Source organism: Sphaeramia orbicularis, chromosome 20 (genome assembly GCF_902148855.1).
Source record: "Sphaeramia orbicularis chromosome 20, fSphaOr1.1, whole genome shotgun sequence".
Classification (NCBI taxonomy): Eukaryota; Metazoa; Chordata; class Actinopteri; order Kurtiformes; family Apogonidae; genus Sphaeramia; species Sphaeramia orbicularis.
Genome location: NC_043976.1, coordinates 40812920 through 40835941, shown reverse-complemented (window position 1 = coordinate 40835941; position 23022 = coordinate 40812920). Strand labels below are relative to the sequence as shown.

Here is a 23022-nt window from a genome sequence, read left to right as displayed (position 1 = left end):
GTTTTATGTCCTGTCTGGTCCTATTTTTGGCCCCAATATTTTATTAAAAATCCATTAACTACGGGATGGCTCAGAGCAAGAGGATAATTTTTTTTGTATTTATCTGAGGTCATCATTAGGTCTATCCTGGGGGGAAACATGTCTACAGCAAAGTGCCAGGTACCAAAATAAACCCCGTTTCATAGAAGCCCTCATGTATGTCATTATTCACATTTATTATGTTTGTCATTAGTTCGACCAGCGTCGAACGAAAATCAACCTGAAACAAACTATGACGTGGATTCAACTTTTTTTTAATCACATCGGTTTTTGTCCTGTTGTGTCTTTTGTTTTCATGTCGTCATGTTTTTCCTGTTGGTTGACAATGTCATTTTCATCTTATTGCGTCTTTTGCGTCGTTTTCATCTCGTCTCGTTTTCGTCTTTTGCGTCTTTTTCTTTCTTCGTTGCCATCTTATTATGTCTTTCACAGTGTTTTCTTCTTGTTGCATCTTCAACAAATAATGTAAACCCAAAGATAATTTGTTTCTTCAGCTTTTATTCAGTCTTGTACTGACTTGACATCTATTGTAATAAAACTTTTGTCTGCGTCTCGAAGCTAAAGTTAAAGTCTTTAACGTTTTCATGGAGTGAATAACTTTCCTGCCTGTTTTTCCGTCGTTCTGTTCAGTCTGTTCGTTCTTTTCACAGCCTTTAAATCTCCTTTAAGTTCAACGGTCGCTGTTTCAGAAGTTTCCACAAGTCCGAATAGAACTACGTGGTTTTCATCTTCTGGCTTCTTTTGTGGCATTTTCATCTGGTTGAGTCTTACGATGTTTTCATCTTGTTGCATCTTTTGCATCATTTTCATCTCGTTTTCTCTTGTCTGTCTTATTGTGTCTTTCAGTGTTTTTCTCTTGTTGCGTCTTTTATCTTGTTTCTGTCTTTTATGTCATTTCAGTCGTTTACGTCATTTTCGTATAATTGTGTCTTTTGTGTCATTTTTGTCATGTTGTCTTGTTTTAGTCTTGTTGCGTCTTTTCCGTCATTTTCATCTTGTTGCGTTGTTTTTGTCTTTTGTGTCATTTTTGTCTTCTGTCTTTTGCGTCATTTTCATGGTGGTGCATCTTCTTCGTTGTCATCTTCTTGTGTCTTACAGTGTTTTCGTCTTTTTGCGTCTTGTACAAAAGCACAGATCATTTGTTTCTTCACCTTTCATTCAGTCTCGTCCTGACTCGGCCTGGGCGTCTACTGCGGTGGTCGCTGTGTTTCGGAGGTTTCCAGAAGTCCGTCTCCAGGCAGACCAGGACAGACCCAGCTCACTTTGAGTCTGTACCAGCCCTGGTAGAGCCCCCTCCACCCCAGGTAGCCCAGAGCGCCCCCTAGCTGCTGGGAGGGGAACTTGGGAAAGTGTGCGAGTAAACAGAGCAGCAGAAACATCCACATGGCGAGTAACAGCGAACAGAGCAGGAACAGGATCCTTAAGGGGGCTCCCGGGGGACTCTGCAGGGACTTAGCGGCGTCAAAGATGGATATTTCCTCGAGCAGCAGGAGGCAGCAGAAGCTGAGGATGAACAGGTCCTGGGAGACCTCGTAGCCCCTCCACACCATGTTGGACCGCAGACACGTCACCTTGGTCTGGTCCTGGTGCAGGACCAGGATGGGCCCGGACGCCGCTGCCTGGGTCCCCGTCACGGGTCGGTAACAGGCCCCGGCGGCGTCCTCCAGAAGGGTCAGCAGGTGGCGACACCCCCACCACAGCAGCCCCACCACCCCCAGGCGAGACAGGTGGCGGAGGCAGACGGCGGACGAGCGGCGGGCCGAGAGGAAGAGGAGGACGATGAAGGAGCCCGTGAAGATGCAGGTCCAGCCCCATGTCGACCGCAAGAACTTCCTGGAGGAGGAACCAGAGAAGAAGAAAGTAGCTTTGGTGACGGAGTTTGAGCATGTCGTACCACCCACAGCCACTAGAGGCAGCTCCCATAGACTTACACTGAATGTACTGGTGTAATACCACCCACAGCCACTAGAGGCAGCTCCCATAGACTTACACTGAATGTACTGGTGTAATACCACCCACAGCCACTAGAGGCAGCTCCCATAGACTTACACTGAATGTACTGGTGTAATACCACCCACAGCCACTAGAGGCAGCTCCCATAGACTTACACTGAACATACTGGTGTAATACCACCCACAGCCACTAGAGGCAGCTCCCATAGACTTACACTGAACATACTGGTGTAATACCACCCACAGCCACTAGAGGCAGCTCCCATAGACTTACACTGAACATACTGGTGTAATACCACCCACAGCCACTAGAGGCAGCTCCCATAGACTTACACTGAACATACTGGTGTAATACCACCCACAGCCACTAGAGGCAGCTCCCATAGACTTACACTGAACATACTGGTGTAATACCACCAACAGCCACTAGAGGCAGCTCCCATAGACTTACGCTGAACATACTGGTGTAATACCACCCACAGCCACTAGAGGCAGCTCCCATAGACTTATGCTGAACATACTGGTGTAATACCACCCACAGCCACTAGAGGCAGCTCCCATTGTGCTGCCCCCTGGTGGGCACAGATAATTCAGTTTGGGTTCGTGTGTTTTGTCAGTTCAGAGCCACTGTAGTTGCTAGACTGCTGAAGAAGTCTTGTCAGTTGGGTTGCAGTTACAGACCAGCTACCTGTTTTTTGGCCCTACAAACACATCTGTCTGTGAGTATTGTGATATGTTGGGATGTTAAAGCACTGTAATTACTCGGTTGAGACTCTTTGTGTTGTTTAAAACCTTTATTTTTGTGCATTAATGGAAGATGCTAATAGCATTAGCATACCTATGGGATTTTCCATGCATTTTAGCATCATGCTAATCGCTATTATTGACTGCTGTTTTGTTTTTTTTTTCCGAACTGTAGCTCACACTGTAGGTGAATGTTATGTATGAAGTGCATATGCAAAACACTGATGGATTGTGTTTTGATGTTCTATACATGTTGGTGCTCATGAAAAATGTGAGTACACATGATTGTGACATGTATTTTGTTTTTGTGTTTGCAGTTTTACAGTCATCAAGTAAATGTCCAAAACAGCAAGAAGCTTCCTGGGTGTTTTCTTCGAAGAACTGTTAGCTATCTGTACGGCTAGTTCATAAACACAAGTGAAGACAGAATACCCATAGACTTACACTGAACATACTGGTGTAATACCACCCACAGCCACTAGAGGCAGCTCCCATAGACTTACACTGAACATGTTTGAACATACTGGTGTTTTCCAGGATCATTCTGATCTTCTTTGGACCTTCATGATCTTTTGTCTTGTTTTCATCTAATTTTTGTCTCATTCTTGTCTATTTTTTTTTTGTCATTTTATCTCACATTTGTCTTGTTCTCATCTTTTTAGTCTCTTTTTTTATTGTCTTTTTAGCTCCTTTCTGTCTTTTTTTTTTAAATTCAGTTTTGTTTCCATCTCAGTTTGGTGTCATTTTTATATTGTTTGTCAGGTTTTCATCTTTCTGTCTTGTTATCTTCTCATTTTTGTCTTTTTTTTTTATCATTTTGTCTTACATTTGTGTTGTTTAACATCTATTTTGGTCTCTTTTCTTGCTTTTGTCTAATTCTTTCACAAACAGACTTTCAAGGACTCACCACATACAAGCATTTAACCCCCCCCCCCCATCTCCATCTGCCTCACAACATTCTTCTTCTCTTCCTGTCCCCCCTCCTACAACCAAATCCATTGAAAAAGTTCCATCACATGACCACATGTACTGTGTTTATAATGTCTTTTGTCTTATGTATGTGATGTATGTGCGTGCATTATCATCACTGTAATCCTTTCGAAGGACTTGTGTTGGGCGCATGCGCAGGCGAGAGCTGCAAAACAAATCTACCCACGGGTACAAATAAAGTCACCTGAACCTTCTTTGTCTTTTGTCTTATTTTCTTCCTTCTGTCTAGTTTTCATCCAGTTTTGTCTCATTCGTGTTGAATTATTTTTTTGTCATTTTATCTTTCGTGTTGTTTTCATCTTTTTATGTCTTCTTTTTGTCTCTTTTTGTCTTATTTTCATCCCTCTGTCTTGTTTTCATCTCATTTTTTGTCTAACCCTTTGTCTGTCAGACCATCCATGACTGTAAAGACGCTGACTCCTTCATATTAACTGTTTCTTATTAGTGCTCTTAAATATCATCTAACACCAGACTGTGAAAAGTGCACAGTGACACTCGTAGAACCATCATTTCGTCATTTGTTGTCTCATTTCCAGGTACGTCTTCACCTGGAAATGAGATGACGGATGTGAGAAACGGTTATTGACATGTTTCCTCCTGTCGTGAATGTGAGTTGTTTGTAACTCAGATGCAAATCAGTTGGACGTTGTCCCAGAGTTAATCAACCACATCCATCTGTCAGGATCTGCAGCGTCTGAACCCGGGTCCAAAAACTAACCCCACAGTCAAAGCAGAGACTTAATGGAACCCCAAACCTGAACTTCTGACTTTTACGTCCGTGTTTCGCAGTAAAATACTGAAAATCTGCATCAAGGTTCTTCACTAAAACCTGGACCCAAATGTAGGTCATCAAATTCAGGGATGCTGACATCATTTTAGTTCAGGTTCCACAGTCAACACAATATGATCTGAGGTGGGTCGGACCCGTAAAATAATAACATAATAACAAATGCAAATTTACACATCAAAATAAGCAGAATAGTCCTTAAATGAGCTAAATAAGCATCAAAATTAACCAAATTAACAATAAAACGAAGTAAATAGCATCAAGATGAACAAAATAATTAATAAAATAAAGTAAATAATAATAAAATGGACCAGATAATCAATAAAATGAAGTAAATAAGAATCAAAATTAACATAATAATCGATAAAATGAAGTAAAAAAAGAATCAAAATGGACAAAATTAATAAAATGAAGTAAATAGCATCAAAATGAACAAAATAATCAATAAAATGAACTAAATAAGAATCAAAATGGACAAAATAATCAATAAAATGAAGTAAATAATGATCAAAATGGACAAAATAATCAATAAAATGAAGTAAATAACATCAAAATGAACAAAATAATCAATAAAATGAAGTAAATAACATCAAGATGAACAAAATAATTAATAAAATAAAGTAAATAATAATTAAAATGGACCAGATAATCAATAAAATGAAGTAAATTAGAATCAAAATTAACATAATAATTGATAAAATGAAGTAAATAAGAACCAAAATGGACAAAATCAATAAAATGAAGTAAATAATGATCAAAATGGACAAAAAAAATCAATAAAATGAAGTAAATAGCATCAAAATAAACAAAATAATCAATAAAATGAACTAAATAATAATCAAAATGAACAAAAAAAATCAATAAAATGAAGTAAACAAGAATCAAAATGACAAAATAATCAGTAAAATTATATAAATAAGAATTAAAATGGACTAGATAATAAAATTAAGTAAATAAGAATCAAAATGGACAAAATAATGTGTTTTGTTTTAGTGCCAGAAAAGTAAAACAACATAATGAAAAACTATATGAATACGATGTACAATCATCAACAATCTGATTGTTTAGAAAAATAAGCACAATTTTACCAATATTCTGTCAGTTTATCATTTCCACATGTACATTCTGACAGATGACAGTGGATCTACAAATACACTAACATTTATGAACGGATAGTTTATAAATGTAAACATTTTAATGTAATTTGACTTTTTTCACTAAAACACAGAGAAAAAATTGTAGTTGTCATTATTTATAGGTTATTCTGTTATTATCTGACTGCTCTGACCCACTTTACATCATATTGATCTGAATATTGGAATCTGAACTGAAACGATTTTTACTATAAAGAAAAGTTTAAAGTTGTCATCCTTTATTGTGATGCTTATTTAGTTGATTTCATTGAAAATTTTGTTCATTTGGATTTTTATTTACTTAATTTTATTGATTAGTTTGTTCATTTTGATGCTTATTAATTCATTTTATTGATTATTTTGCCCATTTTGATGCTTAACTAATTTTATTGTTAATTTGATTAATTTTGATGCTCATTAATTAATTTTATTATTTTGTCCAGTTTGATGCTTATTTATTTCATTTTATTGTTTATTTAGTTCATTTTGATGCTTTAGTTCTTTTTTTTTTTTTTTTTTAATTTTTCCATTTTGATGCTTAATTCATTTTATTATGTTGTTTATTTTGATGCTTATTTACTTCATTTTATTTTGTTTATTTTGATGCTTATTCAGTTCATTTTAATGATTATTTTGCCCATTTTTATGCTTATTAATTTGATTATTTTGTTCATTTTTATGCTTATTAATTAATTTTATTATTTTGTTTATTTTGATGCTTATTCAGTTCATTTTATTATTTTATTTTGATGCTTATTCAGTTCATTTTATTGATTATTTTGCCCATTTTTATGCTTATTAATTTGATTATTTTGCCAATTTTGATGCTTTAGTTCATTTTACTGATTATTTTACCTAATTCTATATTTACTTCATTTTGATTATTTTGTCTCTTTTGACGCATGATCATTAATTGTATTGATTATTCTGTTGTTTACCTGTGTATTTGTCATTGTTTACCGGTCCTTCTGTTTCATTATGCTACCTCAGATCATATTACTCTGTCAGAAGGGCGTGGCCTGTCCAGATGCTCACCTGTACAGGTAGTGCTGGCCTTTGGCGAGGATGCTGTACTTGGACACCCAGAAGCTGAGCAGCGGTCCGAACAGAACCAGACCGGACAGGACCAGAGGGAAGCGGTGCCGGACCGCGCCGCTGCCCAGGACCCGGGCCAGGAGGTCAGTGACCAGCTCCAGGATGGCGCTGAGGAGGCGCAGGAGGAGGCGTCCGGGCAGGAGCGCGTCGTTCACGTCCATGTTGGTCCGTTTCTTCTGGACTTTTCCCAGCGTCCTCTGCTGCTGCTGCCGGTTGTTTTCGTCGTTTCCTTCTGGTCGCACCGGTTCGACTGTGGCTGAGTTCCTACTTTATCGCCGTCAGGCATCTGGAACACATGGTTACAAACACCCCGGCCCCTTCAGCCTCAAGCCCCGCCCCCTCCACAGCGAGTGCAGACACGCCACCGCCACTGAGAAGAAGAATGAACACGGATGAGTCTCCTCAGGGTTTCATCTGGTGTTTCAGTTTGTTTTCCTCTCATTTTTTGTTTTGCTTTGTTCTTTTTCTGTTTCATTTATGTCACAGTTACTGAAATTTTATAGTTTTTTTTTTTGGTAATTTTTTTTAATTTTTTTTGTCTCATTTTCATCTTATTTTTACACACACTTGTCTTTTTTTACCTTGTTAATGTCTTGATTTTTTTTTTTTTTTTGTCTTAGTCTTGCTTTCTTTTTTTGCTTTTTTCGGTTTGTCTCATTTTTATCAGTTTCTTAATTTTGTCTCTTTTTTTTTTGCCTTATTTTCTTGTTGCTTTTGTCAAAATTTTGTCTAATTTTTGTCATAGCCTGTCTTCATTTTGTCTATTTTTTTGCCTTATTTGCATCATTTTTATGTAATTTTTCTATCCTTTTTTTGTCTAATTTTCATCTTATTGTTTTTTTTTTTTTTTTTTTTTACACATTGTTGTCTTTGTTACCTTGTTTTTGTCTTGTGCTTTTTTTGGTCTAATTTTTCTCTTAATTTAGTCTTGTTTTCTTCTCTCTTTTTTGTGCTTTTTTCTGTTTTGTCTCATTTTTGTCAGTTTCTTAATTTTGTCTTTTTGCCTTATTTTCACCTTGTTTTTGTCTAAATTTTGTCTCATTTTTGTCAGTTTCTTAATTTTGTCTCCTATTTTTTGCCTTGTTTTCAACATTTTTATGTTTTTTTTTTCTGGGCTCATTTTCATGTTGTTTTTTCCACACATTTTTGACATGGTAAAACCTTGTTTTTGTCTTGTTTTTTTGGTCTCATTTTCAAAAAAACAAACTTTTTTTTGTCTTAATTTTGCTTTGTTTTGTCTTTTTTTGGGCCTTATTTTCTTCCTTTCTTGCTTTATTGTCTCTTTTGTGTCATTATTGTCACAGTTCTATTTTGTTTTCATCTCATTTTGGCTTCTTTTTGTGCTGTTTTCTGGTTTTACTTTTCTCTTCTTTTGTTTCATTTTCTAGCATTGTTTTTGCCTTGTCTTTTTTCTTTTAATTTTGCCTTGTTTTCATCTTATTTTTGTCTAAATTTTGTCTCATTTTTCTCACAGCTTGTCTTAATTTTTTTTTTTTTTTTACATCATTTTCATTGTTTTTGTCATTCTTGTTTCTTTTTTGTCTAATTTTTTTCACACAGTCTTCTTATGACCTTTAATTTAGTCTTTTGTCTCCTTTTGTCCTTTTTCTGTTTTCATTTACTTTTACACCTTTTATTTTTCTCACTTTTGTCTTATTTGTCTTTTGTCTCTTTTTGCCCTTATTTTTATCTTGTTTTTGTCGTGTTGCTTTTTTGGTCTTGTCTCATTATTGTCACTTCTATTTTGTTTTCGTCTCATTTTGGCTTCATTTTTGTCTTTTCTGGTTTTACTTTTCTTTGTCTCATTTTGTAGCATTTCAGTGTTATTACCTTCTTTTTTATCTTGCTTTTGTCCCAATTTCCATAATTGTTTTTTTTTTCTCTTAATTTTGCCTCGTTTTCATCTTGTCTTAATTTTGTCTCCTAGTTTTTTTCCTTATTTACATAATTTTTTATGTAATTTCTGTCCCATTTTTTCCTCCTTTTCATCTTCTTATTGCCTTGTTTTATTTAACTTTTGTCTCAAGTGATGAAAAGTGACGTGTCACTGTTTTTGTTCCGAGAATTTCTAGAAAGTTTGATAAATCGAAAGAATTCTCCTATAATGTATGAACTACAAAGGACTATGAATTCATTAAAACACATTTATAATTTACTGTATCTGTAATTTTATGTGACTCAGTTTAACCCAGATTTAACCCAAAGAATAAATTCAGTTCTTATTAAAACTCGTTCACTGGAAACACATTTAAAGAAAGGTTTTATTGTTACTGTAAAACAAAGTTCTGAGAGTGAAATTTGGATGTAAATTCCTGAAAATTGCATAAACAGCGATCAGTGTTTACGATTTCCATCCAGACCTCGACATCAGACCACGAACATTCAGCTTTCGGAAACAGATCGGGTTAAACATCGTCCAAACGGGTTCTGTTCTAAATCGTGTGCTGACCCAGGATCAGCGCCAGGACTTTACAAACCGACAGAAAAAGGGACAGGATTAGGAAACGTGGCGTTGGAGACATGAAAGTCGAGACTGATTCTACATCAGCACACGAGGCGTCAGACCTGGAGTTCTACGTCCATTAGAGCAGATCCGATCACATGTGGACACGTTTAACGAAAAGGCCGCGAAAAAACACATCAGGACAAATCCAGAGGTGGGCGTGTCCTTCTCACATCTGTTTTATCTGGAAATATCTGGAATAAATCACAAAATATCCTCCTGTCTTTTTATTCGTGTCATTTTTTATCATATCTCATCTTGTTTTGTGTCTTAATTTTGTCTCCATCTCTTTTTTGTCATTTTCATTGTTCTTATCTAGATTTTCCCTTTTTCAGTCATTTCTTTGTTTTCATCTAATTTTTATCTTGATTTCACTCATGTTTTGTAATTTTTATACATTTTTGTCTAATTTTCATCTCATTTCCTGCTTCTTTTTGCTTTGCATCATGTAACTTTTGTCTCTTTTTGCTGTTTTTTTGCCACATTGTCATTTTCCTGTTCATTTTTATTCCTGTTTTTCATCTCATTTTATTCTCATCATGTCATTTACACCACATTTTTGTCTCAATTTTGTCTTTGATTTGTCTGTCTTTGTCATTTTTTCATATTTTCGTTGTGTTTTATCAAATTTTTTCTCTAATATTTGTTCATTTTCTCAGTTTTGGTCTTGTTCGTATCTAATTTCCTTCTCTTGATCTAACTTCTGTCTAATTTTTGCCTCAAATGTTAATTAATTAATGCGTTGCTGTTTTTGGAATTTGCTCCAACAATCCACACTGAAGTAAATGTTCATGATCCTTATATGCAGATGACATCCGTTTATATGTCACAGATCTTTTATTGTTTATAAATCTAGACAGGAGGTAAAATAAATTTCAGGCACTGCAGGTTTGTGTCATCAGCTAAAGTTTTATTTGTACAAACTTATAATTTAACTGATGCTACAGCTTACGCTCACTTTTTGTCGTTTTCATCTAATTTTCTTCATCCTTTTGACTCATCTTTTCCTCATTTTTATCTCATTTCTCATCTTTATCTGGCTTTTGCCTTGTTTTCCTCATTTAGATTTTTGTCTTTGACTCATTTTGCATCTTGTTTTTGTTTTGTCTTAATTTTCATCCTGTTTTTAGCAAATTTTGGTCGTTTTCATCTCGATCTCACTAATTTTTGCCTTGTTTTAAGTAACATTTGGCTAATTTTTATCTTGTCTTCTTCATTGTCATCACATTTTCCTTTTCTTTTTGATTAATCTTTTTCTTGTTTTTAATCCCATTTTATCTGATACTATTCTTTCTTTTTGGCTTATTTGTCTTTGTCTCATTTTGTATCCCTTTTGACTTGTTTCTTTTTCATTATTTTGTCTCTAATCTACTTTTAGTCTCACCTTTGTCTCATTTTTATCCTATTTTTAATCTTTTTTTCTCTTATTTTCATCTATTTTGTCTCAATCTGACTAATTTTCATCTTTAACCTTTTTTTCCTCAATTTTTGGTTTGGTTTTTATTTTTCTTCCTCCTCCATGTAACTTTTGTCTCATTTGCATGTCTTTTTTTGTCTCGTCTTCATCTTCACCTCTTTTCTAGCTGTGGATGTGTTCTATTCGAGTGGAGAACTCCGATCCGATCGTCCACTTGAGGTCAGATATCTCAGGATGGATGCTAACGCCAGGTCTGAACAGCGCCTCAGACTAATATCTAAATGCACTCTGTGATTGCACATATCATGAAAATACTATACATTTATACATATTCTCCTCATGGGTTTCTCCCTGTTATATCCAACATTGATTTGTGTGTATCTATCTTACCATTATATCTCATTAGCTCATTATTATTATTATCATTATTATTGTTGAGTGAGTGTGGTGCTTTGCCTTTTTTGAGCTTTAGCACTTTTAGCGTCAAGTGTTTTAGGCCAAATTCCAAAAGGCCTGTTTTTTTTTGCGCAAGACAGTGAGGCAAAAGCAAAAAATAACAAACAAACTTTACGTAGGTCATCCCAGGCTATTACGCCATCCCAAAGTATACGTCACAGCCACTCTATTATTTTAATCATTAACATCCAGCATTGAATTGAAAAGATATCGGAGTCTGTTTTAGTCCTTGAGAATTTGTTGCCTCCTTCCGTCGAGGCTGGCGTCCCCCTCGTCTGAGGCGAAGTCACTTCTTCGGACGTCTTTTCAGCAGTCTCTCGTCTTCTGTTCCTGGATCAGGGTTTTAATCGTCCCTCGTTCGCCTTCTCGTTCCTCCTCCAGAGGATGGGTTTGTCTGTGCTCCCACATCCTCACAGCTCCGTCCCACTGTGGGAAAACAAAAAATGACGTGAAGATGGAAAACATCGCACGACAAAGTTTACTTACATTTACAAAGGCGCAAAGTTAAAGGTTAAAGGTCAAGTCACCTTATTATCCTTGTGGGGAAAGTCAGTCTCTGCATTTTACTCATTCTAATCCATGCATAGAGTACATGTTAGTATTAGCGATTAGTATTAGCATGTAACGCACATGTTATCAGCTTTGGTAAAAAAAAAAAAAAAAACTAAGCTAAATATGTAGAGAAAAAGTTTACTAACTTTATTATCCCTGAGGGAAATTCAGTGCCAACATTGTACTAATACACACAGCACCTAGCATAATCAATTAGCATTAGCACCCATTATCAGCTTGTGGTGAAAAAAAAGGTTAACATGGTTTATTATCCCTGGAGGGAAATTCTGTGTTTATATTTTACCCATCCTAGAACACACAGTACCCAGAGTTAGCGATTAGCATTAGCACTTGGCACACATGTTATTAGCCTTTCATGTACAAAGAAAAGATTTACTTGCTTTATTATCCCTGGAGGGAAATACAGTCTTAACATTTTACCTATCCTAATACACACATACGGTACATCCCATAACACCCAGCATTAGCATTAGCAATTCTAAATAGCATTTAACGCACACCTCATCAGTGATTGCTAAAAAGAAAAAAAAGAAAATGTAAAAAAAGAAGGAAATTCAGTCTTCACACTGTACCAATCCTAATACACAACGTGCCTAGCATTAACAAGTAACATTAGCACTTAGCACACATGTTATCACGCTTTGGCTTAAAAAAACAAAAGGCTTACTTTGTTTATTATCCCCATAGATTTTAACCATCCAAATACATTTATCACCTAGCATTAGCATTAGCACACATTAGTAGCAGTGGGCTGCGTCTGAAGGCACATGGGGACCGACTCCAGATCTTCATCAGCACTGTGGTGAAGCGCAATTAACCTACATGTATCTGTTTTTAAGACATTTAAAAAAAAACATTGCACCGACTGAATTTAAATACATTTATAAATGTTAAAGATTAACTTACTTCATCATGCTTGTCGGGAAATTTTGTCTTAGCAATTATCATGAGGATTTATCCCACGTTATCAGTTTTTATTAACAAGACTAAAAAAAGTTGACTTCATTTAGCATCCCTGGAGGGAAATTCAGTCTACATTTTACCCATCCTAGTACACAGAATACCTAGCATTAGCATTGGCATTCAACATTAGCATTTCGCACTCATGTTATCAACTTTTTATTTAAAAGGAAAAAAAGTTTACTTGCTTTATTACCCCTGAAGGAAAATTCAGTGTTTTCTTTTTACCAATCCACACACATGCACAGTACCTAACATTATGATTAGCATTAACACTTAATGCACGTTATCAGCCTTTGGTAGAAAAAAAAAAGAGGTTTACTTGCTTTATTGTCCCCATAGGGAAAGTCACTCTTTAAAATGTACCCATCCTAATACAGTTGCATTAGCATCGGTACACATTAGTAGCAGTGAGCTGCCTTTGAAGGCACTCCAGGACCAACTCCAGACCGTCGTCAGCACTGTGGTCCAGGAGAATTAACCCATATTTACCTGTATTTTCGAGACCTTTTAGGGACAACATATCAGCTTATTATCAGATGACATTTCCTGGACACCACCGAGCTCCGTCTCGATCATCTGAGTCCTGTATGTCCATGTCTTTGAACCAGTTCTGTGTGTTTTAATGAGGCGTTACTCACAGAGCTGCTGATGATGTTGTCTTCGTAGGGATGCCAGCTGACGTCCCTCACACAGGCGTCGTGTCCGGACAGTCTGGTCACCACGGAGCCCGTCAGCACGTCATAAACTGGACAAACACAACACAACCCACCGTTAGTCACCAACGGACGCTGACATAAAGACTCATTCACGCAACAGACACGCGATGTGACTCACTGATGATTTTGCCGGTGGAGCATCCGGAGTAGATGAACCTCTGTCCGGTGCTGAACTCCGGTGAGAAGCGGCAGCGAATGAGCGTGTGCAGGACGCCATGGCCACGGTACGTCATCACTGACGTGTCGCCTGTCAGCTTATGTCTCTTTAAGGCTGCAACAAACAACAGGAGACATGGAAATAAACAATACAGGTGTGTAACAGTTCACAAAGTATATATATGTATGTACAATTACCAGCAAATTCTACTTCAAGTATTAAAAGTCAGTGTTTTACTGTTAGACATGAATGATTAAAGTACTTTCAGATGCATGTAGACAAGGAAAAAGTACAATATGAGGTAAAATTATAAAGTATTTAGTTCAATTGTATCATGCGGTTAAACATCAGAACGCTGTGAAAACAAATGACTCCCCTCTAGAGTCATTCGGAACAAAACCGATCATTTCTACAAAACAGCAAAAAAAAAAAAAAAAATCATGTTTTTCCTGCATAAAAAAACTGTCAGCCCTGTTCAAAACGACCAAACATTCAATAATTTTAAGAATTTAGACCGTTTAAATGACAGCTTGATTACTGCTCTAAGAAGTCTCTGTCTTGACAAATTTCAGAATTCTAATTCTAAAATCAACAATACCCCAAACAAGAAACAAAATGAACTAAATGAGCAACCTGAGGAGAAAAAAAAACTAATAAACCACTGAAAACAATGAAGACAATAATCAACAAAATGACCATCAGAGAAATAAAATACAATGGATAAAAGGAAATAAATATGAATAAAAAAAAAAAAAACACTCAAGTCATTTTCCAAATATTTGTAACTATCCTCATAGTAGTTTTTGGACAAACAAAGATTATCCAAAAATACTGACTTTAGTAGATGAACAGTTTTGTGTAGTTTCAGATTTAACATTTACTACCCTCTTCATTCATTCAGGACAAAAAATGGCCAAAAACTGCAGTAAAAATAGTAACAAATATCACATTTGTTATACAGAAAATACCTCTATGTACTTTTGTGAATTTTTTGTGTATTTTTGTGTATATGTACTAAGGTATTTTCATCTTAGATTTTCTATGTTATGTTGAGGTGTCACTCATAACGCTGTCGTATCCGCTGCTCTTTTCTTTCTCCTCCTGTCGTCCTCTACCCCCCCATCCCCCTCCCCCCCTACCTCTCTGGGGAACCTGCTGCCAGCGGTAATCCCAGTTCTGTTGGGTGACGGCCAGGCGCGATGCTGCCAAACCCTCTTTGGGAGAGAACTTCCTGACGTCCCACAGCTTGATGGACTGGTCTTTTGAGTTGCTGATCAGATAACGTGCATCGCCCTGAACGTATAAAAAAAAAAAAAAAAAGACAAGACATGACATGAGATGATGAATACCAAACACAGGAAGCACTTGAGACCACTTCCATAATATTTACCTGCTTATATTCATTCACTGTGTCATGAATTTGTTCATTTTGTTTGGAGGTTTTTGTTCATGTTTTGTTCAATTTGTTTTGTTAATTTTGTGATTAATTTGTTTTTTTTCTCATTTCATTTGTGTTTTTGCTTATTTTGGTCATTTTATTAATTATTTTGTTCCTTTTTGTAGAGAATTTATAGATTATTTTGTCAATTTTTAATAATTTTGTTTGCTTTTTGCACATTTTGTTTATTTTTTGCTTATTTAGTTCATTTTTTTGATTATTTTGTTCATTTTTGTCACATTTTGTTGATTTTTTTTGGTCAATTTCTGTTCGTCTTGTTGATTATTTCAGTCATTTTGTAGAATTTATTGATTATTTTGGTCATTTTTAATAATTTTACTTGCTTTTTTGCTCAGTTTGTTTATTTTTTGCTTATTTAGTTCATTTTTGTCACATTTTGATTTTTTGTTAATTTCTGTTAGTTTTTTTGATTATTTCAGTCATTTTTGTAGAATTTATAGATTATTTTGGTCATTTTTCTCATTTTATTTGTGTTTTTGCTTATTTTGGTCATTTTGTTGATTATTTTGTTCCTTTTTGTAGAGAATTTATTGATTTTGGTCATTTTTAATAATTTTGTTTGCTTTTTTGCTCAGTTTTGTTTGATTTTTGCTTAATTTGGTAATTTTTACTCATTTTGTTAATTAGTTTCCTCATTTTTGTTCATTTTGTTGATTATTTTGTTCATTCCTGTTTCATTTGTTAATTATTTTGGACATTTTGTTGTTTATTTTGGTCATTTTTATCCAATTTGTTTGCTCTTTTGCTTATTTTGTTCTTTTTTTTGCTTATTTTGCTAATTTTTGCACATTTTGTTGATTACTTTGCTCATTTTTCTTCATTTTGTTAATTACTTTGATCTTTTCTGTTTAATTTGTTGATTATTTTGCTCTTTTTGTTGATTATTTTTGGGTTTTTTTTTCGTGCGTTTGCTTTTTTGCTTATTTTGTTGATGATTTTGCTCATTTTTGTTCATTTGGTTGATTATTTAGTTCAATTCTACTTCATTTGTTGACTATTTTGGACATTTTGTTGTTTATCTTTGTCATTTTCATTCAATTTGTTTGCTCTTTTGCTTATTTTGTTTTGTACTTATTTTGCTAATTTTTGCACATTTTGTTGATTACTTTCCTCATTTTTCTTCATTTTGTTGATTATTTTGTTCTTTTCTGTTTAATTTGTTGATTATTTTGTTCGTTTTGTTGATGATTTTGGTAGTTTTTATTCATTTTGTTTGCTTTTTTGCTTACTTTGTTGATGATTTGCCTCATTTTTGTTCATTTGGTTGATTATTTTCTATTCATTTTTGCTTTATGTTGATTGTTTCTGTTCAATTTGTTACCGGTATGAAACATCAGAAAACTAATCTCATAAATCTCATACTGTCTGCTGAAAAGTGGTCAAGGGGCATATGTGTGGTCATTGGAACCTAACGTTTCCTTGTACACAGGCCAGTATGTGCTGCTGGTGGAGTCAGCTGACCGCCGCTGAGCTGCTGTGTGTTACTGATGGGATGGAGGCGGTACTCCACCTTGCTGTGGATGAAGGTGATGCCGTCTCGGTGTCCGGCCAGCTGTCCGACAGGCTGCGGTCTGTCCTCCCGCAGCGTCCGTCTGTCCCACACCTTGCACAGCGCGTCGTCGCTGCCAGAGAAGAGCAGCTGGGACGAGCTGTCGGCGAACGCCACCGCATTCACGTCGTCCTCGTGGGCATCAATCTGAAACAGACAGAGCCCCAGTGTTTGTGTGAGGCTGCGTGTTGTATAGATGCATACATGTGTGAAAATGTGTCGTCTGTGCAGAGAAGACCGGCTCCAAACAAAGGAGAAAGTCGAGTGCGGACGGATTTGCACATTAGTACAAGAGTGGAACGCAGTCGACGCTCAGACAATTAACCTTCAAAAATCCAAACAACTACCATCGACCAAAACCATCTACTGGTCTATGATGTTTAATACCTGTTGATCCACTAATCTTATCAATACATGTAAGTAATTGGTGTAAAATGCAGGCATTCATGCGTGAAGACATCGAAGTATTAGGGAGATATCCAGATGTGTTCATCTGATTTCTCATAATCAGATTATACTATTTACATGATCACTTGAATAATCTGATAACTCCAGAAATCAGACAATGACCAGAGTTTTAGTGTGAATGTAAACACGGTTCATAGTCACAAAGTGCCTCACAATTAAAATAAAGCAGCTGAGTAAATAATAAAATAACAGAAGCATCATGAAAGTAGGTATACACATAAAGAAATATAGGAAAATACAGAGAAAAAGAGTAAAAAACATAAAATCATATTAGTCGTATATAACTTGTTTAACCCATAGAAACCCAAATACCCACCGTTGACCAAGAGCATCTACTGAATTAAACTGTTTAATACCTGTTAATCCACTAATCCTATCAACCCATGTAAATAATTAGTGTAAAATACAGTTATTCATCTTTTCATGGTTATCAGATATGGACGTTCAGAGGCTCTGTAGTTACCGTGGAAACACCATCATCTGCTACAACATTGATTCACCAGTAAAACCCATGCAGTTGGATCAATAACAGCAGATGGACACACTTGTTTTTTGTATATATTAAATGATAAATAAAACAAAAATGAACAAAAAAAATATATCAAATAATAAAGTGAAAAAATAAGCAAAAAATTTACTAAAATGAAGTAAAAATAAATAAATTAGCGACAACATGAACAAGAACAGCCAAAGTAATCAACAAAATGAATAATAAATCAGCTAAATAATAAATAACATGAATCATATAAGACACAAAATGAACAAAATTAATGAAAAAACAATAAAATAAAATGAATAAAAAACAAATAAACTAATAAATAAAATAAACAATCTTCTACAACATTGATTCACCAGTAAAACCCATGCAGTTGGATCAATAACAGCAGATGGACACACTGGGTTTATGTTCAGTTAATGATATAGTTCATGAAAATGTCACTTTCTGCCTCAGTTTTGATATAAAAACAACTGTATTTACTCTGAGCTTTTATGAACATCTAAAACATGATCAGTGAATTAAATATACATTCCAAAAAATGCGCGATTTACACAGAAAAATGCAAAATGCAGAGGATAACATTATGAAAAATAGTGATAAATTACTTAATAAAGGTTAAATGTACAGAAAAAAATCATTTGTGAGTTGGTGCTAAAGTAACTGTGGTTCTTTAAGGGTTAAAGATTTGGTGGAGATTGAACGGAGCTGTGTAATAAACAACCTCTCAAACGGCCGCTACAAGGGATGCATATCTGAGCAGACTGACTCCTCAGCTCCATTAAAGTTTTATAGCGTTTGTGACGAGGACTATATCAATCTAATTACATTCTGCTGCACTCCAGCCCATTTATTCACACTGATGAAGCCAACCAACACGTCTGCAATACTTAAGAGACATTTTCTAATCCTTGACTTTAAGAAAAGTGTCTGAGAACTTGTAAAATGGACTTACAGGTTCAGTGTGTGATATTTACTGACATCTAGTGGTGAAGTTGCAGTAAAAGCCCTGGTTAGACTGGGGATATTAATTTTCAAAATTAATCTATATTTCTAATTAAAGTTAAGGTAAAAAATAACAATGTATGTTTTTCCTCAGTATTTGGCCTCTGAAGAAATAAATAAATGAACGAATGAATAAAATATATACATTAGAGAATGGAAAAGACACGAAAAATAAATAGACATAGCCTGTATTACATATGTGTATTACATATATATTAGTATGTCATTTTTGTAGTTTTGGTGTTGAAAAAACAGTCAGAAAAATGCAAATTTGTGATTAAAATGGTCAATATTGAGAAAAGTTCATTCATATTTATCAGTTATGATCAGGATTTACCTCAGTGAAAGTGAAAAATATTAATATAGAGGATTGTGTCATGTTTGGCTTCTAATGACACCAGAGGATGTTTGTTAAGTTGACAGCTAAGGGTTGACTCAGTGGTTCCAACCTTTGCTGGCTCATGACCTTTTAACATCACAAATTTCTGGCGACCCCAGACAGTCAAAACGGAGACTTTTTTTTTTTTTTTTTTTTTTTTTTGCAAAAATGAATTTGTTTTTGATCATGCAATAGTTTGCTATACTATGTTGCAAATAAACGTTAATTTTAGGGGACACTTAGTCTATATAACAGTGGTTCTTAACCTTGTTGGAGGTACTGAACCCCACCAGTTTCATATGCGCATTCACCGAACCCTTTTTTAGTGATGGCCAAGTGGGGCGTGACATCACGAATCATATGTAGGCCGTCAGGTCAACCCGGTTTTCGTTTCATCTCACTCCGAACTTTCTGAACCGCGCAATTTTGACGTAAAAAAAAAAGATAATTGCATGTAGTGTATCAAAAAAAAGTTCTCGTTGTACTCCTTCAGTATTTTTGTGATCGTTGTTTTATTAGGGCACTAGCTCGGCTTTAGTGTAATACGATTTCTCCATCCGCGACGGTGCGTCGGTCGTCACATGATTGTAACTGACCAGTGCGGTGACCGAAAAATGTAAACAAGTGCTACACATGGCTGCCTCCGTGGTTAACAGGAAGTAGCAAAAGTTATAACGATGTGGAAAATACTCAAATAATTCATCGTCAGATGAGTGGAAGAGATTATAAACACTTCCGGGTGTGTTGTAGTGCTATAAGCAACAACAATACACCGCGTATATTGGATGTCAATCAGAGACAGAGTCTCCGAAGCTGTTTGTTTACATACACGGACCTAGCCCGACACACACACCCGACTAATGAGTCGAGTGTGTGTCTTGACCTCCGCCGAACCCCTGAGACTGCCTCACCGAACCCCTAGGGTTCGATCGAACCCAGGTTAAGAACCACTGTTATATAATGTATATTATTATGGACGGAGGCAGAAAAGCCAGGTGTAGATTACTGCACAAAGGGAGAATTGGATTTTCCTTGGTCAAGATATGTACAGTCAGTCCAGCTTGGATTTACAAGGCTGACAATTAATACTGAACAAACAATAACTCAAACTATGAATTATGAAAGAGCTGTAGCATCTGAAACTGACCACAATGAACATTTGACAGATAAACAGAACCACAGTGCTGCAGTTTCATAACCACAGTTTGTCATGTCTTTTATGTATTGAGATTGTCTCTGTCAACTCACCATATACTTTTTATTAATAAGTTTGTTTGTTTTTTCTTATCAGTTACCAGAAATTTCAGGCGACCCCATTTGAATTCCAGGTGATCCCATGTGGGGTCCCGACCCCAAGGCTGAAAAACACTAGGTTAACTCTTAACCTTTAAATGCATAAATGGATCAAAAATGACCTGGTGAAGTTGTTTTCTTGTAATATCTTCTATCTAATAAGTTGTTTTTATTTCATATTCCCGGTATTCCTCAAAAACATGTTACTGACATCATGCCATATGCATTTTTAACTTACCTTTTACAGATTTTATGAAATTGTAGTTTTTGTATTACTATCCCATGCTTCCATAAGTGGGTCAAAATGACCTGCATTCATTTACAATAGAATTACACCTGAACCTTCAATTTAACATTCTTTCATTCATTCTAAAGCAAATCCAAAGAACTCACTTACTAAATGAATGTTAACAGTGTTCTATTGCTCATATATACTATATACTAGTGATTCTCAACTGGTGGGTCGTGACCCCTAAGTGGGTCCTAAACCCGTTTTCAGTGTGCCACAGGCCTTTGTCTGGGCAGAAAATAATGTTAATAAACCACTCCTGTGCTTTATTTTGTATAGAGCTGAGCGCCATCCTTTCACTTTCCCCAACAGTAGGTGGCAGTAATGCACTGTAATGATAATAAACACCAAACATTTCACAGCATAAAAGAAGAAGCAAAAGTTTCTATTCAATCGTGACGAAATTCAGGTCTGACAACGACTCCATCAGATCTGGTTTTACCTCCACTGGACAAAAACCTCAGTGTGTTTAATTCTTCAATAAGTGACTGAATACACTTATAATTTTTTAACTGAGTTCACTTTTTTGGTTTTGGTTCAAATGGACCTAATTTAGCGTTAAAGGGAATATTTCCATATTTATCATCGCCACCTGCTGTGGCTTGTCTTCTGTGTTTTCATACTGGGATATTCTGTTTTATCTCAGGTTCAAAACTCACCATCTTTACATGAAATAAATTTGAGTTGAACTTTTATCAGTTTGGGTCTTGTCTTGTCACTGAGGGGTGATAGTGGGTCCTGAAGCCAGACCAGTTAAGAACCGCTGCTGTATAATATATACTGTTCTTAACTTATTAATATATTATACCGGGGTGTTCAAAGCCAGTCCTTGAGCGCTGGTATCCTTCATGTTTGAGATATTTCCCTCTTCCAGCACACCTGGTTCAATTACTGATCAGCTCATCATCATGCTCTGCAGAAGCCTGATAACGATGTAATGGCTTCCAGGTGTGCAACATGCAGGATACCGGCTCTCAAGGACTGGAACTGAATACCCCTGTATTATACTATGTTATTATATTATATAGTATATATACTTTGCTTTTAAAATTTTCAAAATATTAAAAAACATTTTAAAATAAAATGGAAAACTAAAAAAATATTTCAAACATAAAATTATTCTTTTGTGGACCAAAATATAATACAAATTCTTATTTTTAACATGACAAATTGACAAACGTGGCCTAAAAACCCATTGATTTTACCACAAGTCATTTTTTACTCATTTATAGATGAGTGCAGGGTCCAGACACTTGTGCATCTAAGGGTTAAAGACCTACAGCTATTTTTGTGGTGAGTTTTCCTCGGTTTTCAACATTAGAAAGTGACTGGACAGGGAGTGGAGGAAAAAGTGACCTAAATAAACACCTGATCGCAGTAAAGTAGTACAGGTTACTGTGTAGTAGCTCTGAAAACACACAACAGTTTGTAATGCTTTCACATGCAAATGGGCTCTTTTCACAGCAGACGTTTGGTTTGTTCCAACAGGTGTTAGTGACAATATTAACAAAGGCTGCGTCTACAGTGAAGCAGCATCGACGACACCACGGCCCTGAAACCGATACAGACATAGAACGCAGCCATTGTCAACACTAACAATTACACCTGTGCTATTTCCTGTCTTGACAAACCAAACGGCGCACTGTCAAACAGGTCTGTGACTGCACCAGATCAGTGAATAATGAGGAGGTTCACTCTGACGTTTAGGAGTAAAACTCTACATGAGCAGCGGTGGTGATCAGGGTGAAGTTCTGATGGGTTTGGTCCGTCAACAATATTGTTGTGTGTTTTGCATCATTGGAGTCTTTTTATGATGGTTTTTTTTTTACATCCTTTACATCATTTGCATCTTATTACATGTTTTACATTTTCATTTTGTTATGTCTTTTTTGCATCTTATTGCATTTTGTGTTTCGTTTTTTGCATCATGTCGTTTGTGTCTCATTGCATCCTTCATATTTGGTGTTTTTGTGTTTTTTTTCTACAACATTTACATTTTGTTCCGTTTACCGTTTTCATTTTGTTGCATTTTTTAATGAAAGTCTGCATCTTTTACAGCGTTTATCATCATCTTGTTGGCCCCTCGTGATCTTTGTCATTTTTTGTGTCTTTCATATTTCTGGTCTTTTTGTGTGTGTGTGTGTATGTATATACAGGGTGGGGAAGCAAAATGTACAATATTTTGAAGTAGGGATTGAAAGACAGTGTATGACCAATTAGTTTATTGAAAGTCATGAGAATTTATTTGCCACAAGGAAATTTACATAATAGAAAATGTTTTTATTCTATGTGTCCTCCTTCTTTCTCAATAACTGCCTTCACACGCTTCCTGAAACTTGCGCAAGTGTTCCTCAAATATTCAGGTGACAACTTCTCCCATTCTTCTTTAATAGTATCTTCCAGACTTTCTCGTAATAGTTTTGCTCATAGTCATTCTCTTCTTTCCATTATAAACAGTCTTTATGGACACTCCAACTATTTTTGAAATCTCCTTTGGTGTGACGAGTGCATTCAGCAAATCACACACTATTTAACGTTTGCTTTCCTGATTACTCATAT

General features: G+C 35.7%; 2 protein-coding genes across 2 annotated transcripts in view; both read right to left on the bottom strand.

Annotated features, from left to right (window-relative positions):
* Positions 1 to 50: 50 nt before the first annotated feature.
* On the bottom strand, positions 51 to 7195 carry fitm1 (fat storage inducing transmembrane protein 1). The gene is made up of 2 exons (XM_030123421.1): positions 6681 to 7195; positions 51 to 1872 (listed from the first exon to the last, which is right to left on the bottom strand). The coding sequence occupies exons 1-2, from the start codon at positions 6899 to 6901 to the stop codon at positions 1227 to 1229; spliced, it is 867 nt and encodes a 288-aa protein (XP_029979281.1). The 5' UTR covers positions 6902 to 7195; the 3' UTR covers positions 51 to 1226.
* A 2802-nt stretch (positions 7196 to 9997) lies between these two features.
* The window catches only part of dcaf11 (ddb1 and cul4 associated factor 11), a 28879-nt gene continuing 15854 nt past the window's right edge, over positions 9998 to 23022 (bottom strand). Inside the window, 5 exon segments of the mRNA XM_030123407.1 lie at positions 9998 to 11542; positions 13291 to 13397; positions 13487 to 13639; positions 14665 to 14818; positions 16495 to 16680. Of these exon segments, the coding sequence (XP_029979267.1) occupies positions 11423 to 11542; positions 13291 to 13397; positions 13487 to 13639; positions 14665 to 14818; positions 16495 to 16680 (720 nt within the window). The 3' untranslated portion in view covers positions 9998 to 11422.